Below are 7751 nucleotides of genomic sequence, written 5' to 3'. Positions count from 1 at the left end.
GCAATTCTCCTGCCTCAGCTTCCTGAGTAGCTGGGATTATAGGCACGCACCACCATGCCCAGCTAATGTTTTGTATTTTTAGTAGAGACGGGGTTTCACCTTGACCAGGATGGTCTCGATCTCTTGACCTCGTGATCCACCCGCCTTGGCCTCCCAAAGTGCTGGGATTACAGGCTTGAGCCACCGTGCCCGGCTTTTTTATTTTTTCTAAACAGATTCTTGCTCTGTCACTGGGGCTGGAGTACAGTGGCAAATCATAGCACACTGTAGCCTCAACCTCCTGGGCTCAAGCCATCCTCCTGCCTCAGGCTCCTAAGTAGCTGGGACTACAGGGACATGCCACCATGCCAAGTTAATGCTTATATCTTTTTGTACAGATAGTCTCACTATGTTGCCTAGTCTGGTCTCAAACTCCTGGTTTCTAGTGATACTCCCATGTCAGCCTCCCAAAGTGCTAGGATTTTAGGTGTGAGCCCCAGAATATACCTGGGTTCTTGCAAGGGCCACACTTTCAGAATGATGAAGCATAGGGGCTTTAGAGATGAGTGTCACAGCTTCTGATCCAGGAAGATCTATTAGGTTTCAGGATTTTTAAATTTTGTAGAATATTAAAGCTGCACCGGGTCAGTAATCTGGTAGCTGTCCTATTTACAGTTGAGAGACTGAAATCAGAGGGGAAGTGACTTTTCTAGTGTCACATAGTGATCTTGGAGGCAGAGAAGATACCAGAATGTTCTTCCTGTTGCCCAGGCTGTGGCTTTGGCTCCCAGGTACCATTTATTTGTTATTTTATTTTATTTTTGAGATGGAGTTTCACTCTGTAACCCATACTGGAGTCCAGTGGTATGATTTCAGCTCACTGCAACCTCTGCCTCCCAGGTTCAAGCAATTCTCCTGCCTCAGCTACCATGCCCAGCTAATTTTTGTATTGTTAGTAGAGATGGAGTTTCACCATGTTGGAGGGCTGTTTTCAAATTTCTGACCTCAAGTGATCTGCCGGCCTTGGCCTCCTAAAGTGCTGGGATTACAGGCATGAGCCACCCCACCCAGCCTGTTATGTATTTTATAATCACAATTAAAAATAAAAAGAAATAAAAAATAAAATAAAATAAAATTAAGTTACTGCTATCAGGAAAAAATAAAAATAAAATAAATAGCCAGGTGCCATTACAGGATCACACCTGTAATCACAGCACTTTGGGAGGCCAAGGTGGGTGGATCACAAGGTCAAGAGATCAAGACCATGCTGGTCAACATGGTGAAACCCCATCTCTACTAAAAACACAAACATTAGCTGGGCGTGGTGGTGCGTGCCTGTAGTCCCAGCTACTCAGGCGGCTGAGGCAGGAGAATCACTTGAACCTGGGAGGCAGAGGTTGCAGTGAGCCAAGATCGAGCCATTGCACTCCAGCCTGGCAACAGAACGAGACTCCATCTCAAAAAAAAAAAAAAAAAATCTATATATCTATATCTATGTATATACCTACATTTTACCACCTTAATCATTTTAAAGTGTACAATTTAGTCATGTTAAGTACATTCACATTGTTGTTCAGCCAATTTCCAAAACTCTTTTCATCTTGTAAAACTGAAACTATACCCGTTAAGCAATTCTCTTCTCTCCCCTCTCCCTAGTCTCTGGCAACCACTACTCTACTTTCTGTCTCTATGAGTTTGACTGTTTTAGGTACATTCATATAAATGGCCTGGGTAACGTGAGTGAAACTCCGTCTCAAAAAAATAAATAAATAAATAAATAATAAAATAAAATAAATGAAATCGCAGTATTTATCCTTTTGTGACTGGCTTATTTCACTGAGCAGACTGTCCTTAAGGTTCAGCCATGTTGTAGCATGGTCAGGATTTCCTTCTTTCCTAAGGCTGAGTAGTATTTCATTGCATGTATGTACCATATTTTGTTTATCCATTCATCCATCCACAAACACGTGGGTTGCTTTCACCTTGTGGCTGTTGTGAATAATGCTGTTGTGAACATGGGTGTGTACAATTTTCTTCAAGACCATGCTTTCATTTTTTGGGTATATAGCCAGAATTGGAACTGGTGCATCATAGTCACTATTTTTAGTTCCTAGACATCATTTTAGTGTCACAGGAAATTTGACAGGCTCCAAGAGGTTTAAGGTCTTGGTGTAAACTGGTAATAGGCTCTGGCTTCCTGTCTCTAAGACTTGTTTGTTATACCAAATAGATAAGCACCCATAACCCGGAAGAAATCATGTGGTGGTGAAAAGAAATGCTATGGTCAAGTTTGAAGGAAGTTGTGTTAAACATGCTTTACTTTGCTCTTTTCTTTCATGTTCTCTTAGCCAAATGAATGCACAGGCAGGAGAGCTGGCTTAGGTAGAAATGATGAACTGTCAGTCTGAGTGATTAATCTGGGCTGCAGACATGTTTTATGTGGCCTATATAAGGTTTTATCCTTTTAAGTGAATTGCTAATATTTTTAAAAAAGGATATGTAATATGAAAGTCCAGATTTCCATCTTCTCTCTCTTTTTTTTCTTTTTTAAAATTGAGACAGGGTCTTGCTCTGTTGCCCAGGCTGAAGTACAGTGGTGTGATCATGGCTCACTGCAGACTTGACCTCCTGGATTTGAGCGATAATCCCACTTCAGCCTCCTGAGTAGCTGGGATCACAGACACCAGGTACCACTACTAGCTAATTAAAAAATTTTTTTTTGCTAGAGGTAGGGTCCCACTATGTTTCCCAGGCTGGTCTTAAACTCATGGGCTTAAGTAATCCTCCCACTTTGGCCTCCCAGAGTGCTGGGATTAGAGGTATGAGCCACTGCACCCAGCCCCATCTTCTCTTAATGACACTCCAGCAATACTAGGCCCACCTTTCTGCCTGCTATCCACAGTCCTCACCACTCCCCATTACTTCCACTTACTTTTCTTAATCATATTACCTACTGCCCATTTTGCCATTTGAATTTAAGATCCCTGGCTCAGAGAATAGGTCTAGTAAAACCTAGGTCAGGGGTTCAACTGTTCTGGTCAATTTTCCAATGTTCTGGTATTGAGTATTAGTTTTTAGTATTTGAGTGTTCAAATGAATTAACTCATGTCATCCAGCTTTTACTGAGCACTTACTATTTGCAGGGTCTATGGCTGGGTCCTAGTGTCACAGAGATGAATGAGGCACAGCCTCACCTCTGAAAACTGGCAATCACTATCTGCTGGGGGAAGGGCAGACACGTGTATGGTCCAGTTTTGGCCACAGACTGATTTTGAAGGTGTGGACAGAGTAGAAGTTTCTTTTTTTTTTTGAGATGGAGTTTCACTCATGTTACCCAGGCTGGAGTGCAATGGCGCGATCTCGGCTCACCGCAACCTCCGCCTCCTGGGTTCAGGCAATTCTCCTGCCTCAGCCTCCTGAGTAGCTGGGATTACAGGCACGCGCCACCACGGGCGCGGTGGCTCAAGCCTGTAATCCCAGAACTTTGGGAGGCCGAGGCGGGTGGATCACGAGGTCAAGAGATCGAGACTATCCTGGTCAACACGGTGAAACCCCGTCTCTACTAAAACTACAGAGTAAAAGTTTCTAAGGAGAGACATTGAGCTGTATCTGGAAGAATGAGACACCAGCTGCGTGAGGAACTGGGAGCTGGGGAGAGTGTTTCAGGCAGAAGCAACAGCAGTTACAAAGGCTGTAAGGTGGCTGAGTTTGACGTGTTTAGGCACTTAAAGCTAGTGTAACAGGAGCTTAAAAGAGCCGGGAGAGGGGTAGTAGGTGACGTTGGCCATGTATTTTTATATCAACCGCCTAACCCTTAAGCCAGGCAGCTGTTGGGCAAATCCGTGTTCCCAGTCTTCAAAGGGCTTGCTCAGAACAGGTAGCTGGTTTAGCACTGTCAGTCAGAGGAGGGACTGGGCCTAATCCCTTCCCCTGCCTTGGTGCCAAGGACAGGGTAGGGCAAAGAGGAGGTTTCAGTCCAGATCTGCTGACAGCACGCTTGAGAACAGGAAGTGCAGGCTTTGTTGAAGGAGGCTCAGGCGTGGCTCTCTTCTTTGGCGCACTCATTCTCAAGTTGCTGACACCTCCAGCCAGCGACACAGAGAGGTAGCTGGGAGAATGAGATGCAGGGGGGAAGCATTTACAGGCCCCACCGAAAAACCTTAAAGGGCTGGGAGCTTGAGGGGCAGGTAGGAAAACGGGCTGTGAGAGCTAAAGGAGGGCATCCCACTTAGCTAAGAGGGGAGGGGAGGCGTGGTCAGGAAGGCAGATGGCACCCTTTGGCCCAGACTCAAGGAATGTGTTGAGGAATTTTAGCTAGAGTGGTTTGGACATTTCATTTTGCTTTCTGACATCATCATTTCCTCTTAAAACAACTCGCAGGCCCCAGTGGTCCTAGTGGGCCTCCCCCGGGGCGCGTCCTATCTTCACTCCCCAGCCCTCTTGCAAAAAAGCAGGACCTCCAAGGAGCGCCAAGTCCTGCCTGCAGTTCGCCGATATTCCCACCAGGGGCCGCTGCGCATGGGCGACAAAGAGCGCGGGTTCCTAAGCCGCAGAGAGGCGGAAGCCGATTGGTAGTCAGGCGCGGCGGGAGGGCGGAGCCTGGGAACTGGCCTGGAGTGGGGGGCTGGGAGCTCGCCCCCGGGCCGAGGCGGGCCGGGCTGTTGTCGCCTCAGGTGGCTCCTGGGAGGCTAACGTTGTGTCCCGGGCCTCTGTTCAGACCGGTCTAGAGCTGAGGCGAGTGGAGCAGCACCACGGCCTGGAGACAGGGGCAGGGCAGCTGCTGTCGCCGCCGCCGCCGCAGCCGCCGCAGGCCTGAGTTACCTGAGCAACTGAGGGTCAGGGACCCGCCCGCCGGCCAGCGGTTGGCGCGGGAGACTCTGGAGGGGGAAAGGGAGGCTGGGACTTGGTCCTTGGCGCGGGAGGGGGGTTCTGGCAAAGACTAGCGCGGGCCCGGGGTCCGAGAGAACCCGCCGGGGACTGGGGGCTCCAGGGGGCCGTCTCCACTGGTTATTCCGGCATCCAGCCGGGGGTTGGGGCGGGCCTGAGCTTCGCTGGGGGCCGGGCGGCGCGGGGCGGGCCCGCGGGAAAGCACGCCCCCGCCCGCCCCGGGTCCGCCCCATGCCGCCCGCCAGCCTGCCTGGGAGCCGCTGTCCTGGGCCTGGCCCGTGCGCGTCCGCCTGCTGGACCTGGGCACCGCCAGTCGCCTGGGCACGGGACTGGGCGGGGGCGCTGACCTCGGCCTAGGAGGCCCAGGATCCCGGAGCCGCTCGCGCCCGCGGGACCCTGCGGGTCGCACGCCCTCCCCAGCTTCTGCTGCTCGCCGCTCTTCGGCTGGGCAAGGTCAGGTGCCCCCTTCTCGCCTCGCTTCTCTTCTCTACCCTCCCCAACTCCTGTGCCCGCGGAGACCCCGGCCGTCCCCTCACTCAGGGGTGTAGCAGGCTGCGGAGCTGACAGGGTCCCCGCAGCCACCCTGCCCAAACTGTCCGGAAGCGGCACGAGCTCAGGCCGCCGCAGCCCCAGCGGACGCACTATTGAACCTGAGGAGCCAGCCCTCCTCCCGCACTTAAACTTGGAGCACTTGACCTTTGGCTGTTGGAGGGGGCCGGCCCGCGGGTGGCTGGACAGCTGCGGAGCGGCGAGGGTGTCTTGCCCGGAGACGTCGGCTGCACTCCCGGGCTCCTGGCTTTGCCTCTGGGATCCCGAGGAGTCCACATCAGACGCATGTTGACTGAGACCTAGAGTCATGGATATATGCTCCCGTCTTGCCCTGTGGCTCCTCTGGGGACTCCTCCTGCACCAGGGCCAGAGCCTCAGCCATAGTCACAGTGAGAAGGCGACAGGAACCAGCTCGGGGGCCAACTCTGAGGAGTCCACTGCAGCAGGTAAGGCCTTGCTACCGGGTGGACTGGGCTGGAGGCTTTGGCTCAGAACTGAGTTGCCCGAAGTGGGCAAGTTGAAACCTAGGTTTGTACATGTGAGGTTCATGGAGGATCCACACATGGCACTGCCTGTTCCAAACAGTCCAAGAAGTTCTTTTTGGTTAGGAGTCATGACAAATGTCTCTATCTCTCCCGAACAACTTTCCTCATCCCCCCTCAGGATGTTTTTTGTTGGCAGTAAGAGGAAGCCTTTGGGGCACCTTGACCTTTTAGATCAGCAAGGAGAGACCCCATCTCAGGCCTACTTGTCTGGAAGAATGGCCTGGCGAGATGATAAATCCATTGCTCTTAGTCAGCTCTAGTACTGAGCGGCATGGGAGAGGTTGGGGCCACTTCTGTTGGAAAGGGAAAGTTAAGACTGGGCCAACTCTGTTGCCTGAAAGCCTGGTGTTCAGGTGTGCCTATTCCAACAACCGTGGGAACTCTAGTCCCACCCTTCCCTTAGGTAATCTTGTCTCTTGACTGGGCGCATTTGAAATATCCAGGCGGTTCCTTAGATGGAATCCTTTTTACCACTGGGGTGTTAAATGGCCTTTTCTTGACATAGGCATGATATAATTCCTGGGACCACTTGTTGACTTATTCTGTTTCTTCTGACTGATGAGGGTGGAAATTCCATGCTACAGGTTTTTTTTTTCTTCCCCTAAATCTACTTGCTAGGGAAACCGTGCATGCTACATTTGATCTGTCATAGTTTTCCCTGTGCAGTTGTGAAGGCTTATGAGATAGCAGGAGCCCTGGTATACTTTTGCAGTAGAAAGGAATGCTTTTACATTTTGTTTTGTTTTTATGAGTTAGGATTTTGATCTGTCATCCAAGCTGGAATGCAGTAGTGTGATCATAGCTCACCATAGCCTCAAACTCCTGGATTCAAGTGATCCTCTTGCCTCAGCCTCCCAGTAACACTGGCCTGGTGAGATAACACGAGTCACGGGGCCTGACTAACTTTTTTTTCTATTTTTAATTTTTTGAATAGACAGGGTCTCTCTATGTTGTACAGGAATCTCTTCCAAAGTGCTGGGATTATAGGTGTGAGCTGCTGTACCCATCAAGGAACTCTCTTAAAATCCAGCTATTTTACATAAGGCTTAGAAGATCAGTTCTCTTTTTCCATTTCTCTTATCTTTTTCTGTGATTCGCCTAAAGCTGTGACCTGCAGAGTGGGGAGAATTTATAGATGAGTTGTTTCTGAAGATAAGCAAGTTCAAATGAGGGGATAGTTCAGTGGCCACCTGCTGATACAAGTAAGAAAAGGAAATATAGGTCATGGTCGGTGGGGAGTTTCATGGATGGATCCAGAAGCTGGCTTTGGTGGTAGACCCTTTATTGGGCAACCCCCTTTTAAGTTCCAGATGTTCCAAGGAGGCTGGTTTCCAAATGAGGCCAGGGTTGTCCACGTGTAAGTAGGATACCTGGCTGTTGCTTTAAAGATAGGTTATTTTTGCCTATTAATCCTGTCTCTCCATAGAGAGTCTCCTTGACCCTTCACACCTGACTCAAAGCTTGGTTCTTATTAGGCTATGAAGGGAAAGACCACTGGGCAAATGTAGATTGAACTGTGAAGTAGACCTAATTATCATTATCTTGCTGTCCCTGTGACATTCCTATTTATAACTGATAATATGTCTTTTTTCACTCCAAAATATGAGTGCCTGACATAAAATGAATATTTTCTGGGAAGTGGGTGTTCTATATTTTAGACACAAGCTAAAGGGATGAAATTTTGAATTTTAGACATTGGCTGGCTATTAAGAAAGTTTTTTTTTTTTTTTTTTTTTTAATTTACTTCCAGGAATTTCACATTTAATATAAGAAATAATAATAATAATAATT

The 7751-nt window shown here is 49.2% G+C and overlaps 1 protein-coding gene across 5 annotated transcripts in view; it reads left to right on the top strand.

The window, feature by feature from the left end:
* Positions 1-5096: 5096 nt before the first annotated feature.
* The window catches only part of STIM1 (stromal interaction molecule 1), a 239070-nt gene continuing 236415 nt past the window's right edge, over positions 5097-7751 (top strand). For 4 of the 5 annotated variants that reach the window (XM_017532858.2, XM_017532856.2, XM_037740065.1 and 1 more), the window contains exon 1: positions 5123-5861. In XM_017532858.2, coding sequence (XP_017388347.1) covers positions 5723-5861 — 139 coding nt within the window. In that variant the 5' untranslated portion in view covers positions 5123-5722. Of the gene's footprint in view, positions 5862-7751 lie in introns of all 5 variants that reach the window. The other variant, XM_017532855.2, reaches the window with a different exon arrangement.

This window comes from Cebus imitator, unplaced genomic scaffold (genome assembly GCF_001604975.1).
Source record: "Cebus imitator isolate Cc_AM_T3 unplaced genomic scaffold, Cebus_imitator-1.0 Scaffold79, whole genome shotgun sequence".
Classification (NCBI taxonomy): domain Eukaryota; kingdom Metazoa; phylum Chordata; class Mammalia; order Primates; family Cebidae; genus Cebus; species Cebus imitator.
This window is presented reverse-complemented; position numbering and strand designations above follow the sequence as displayed.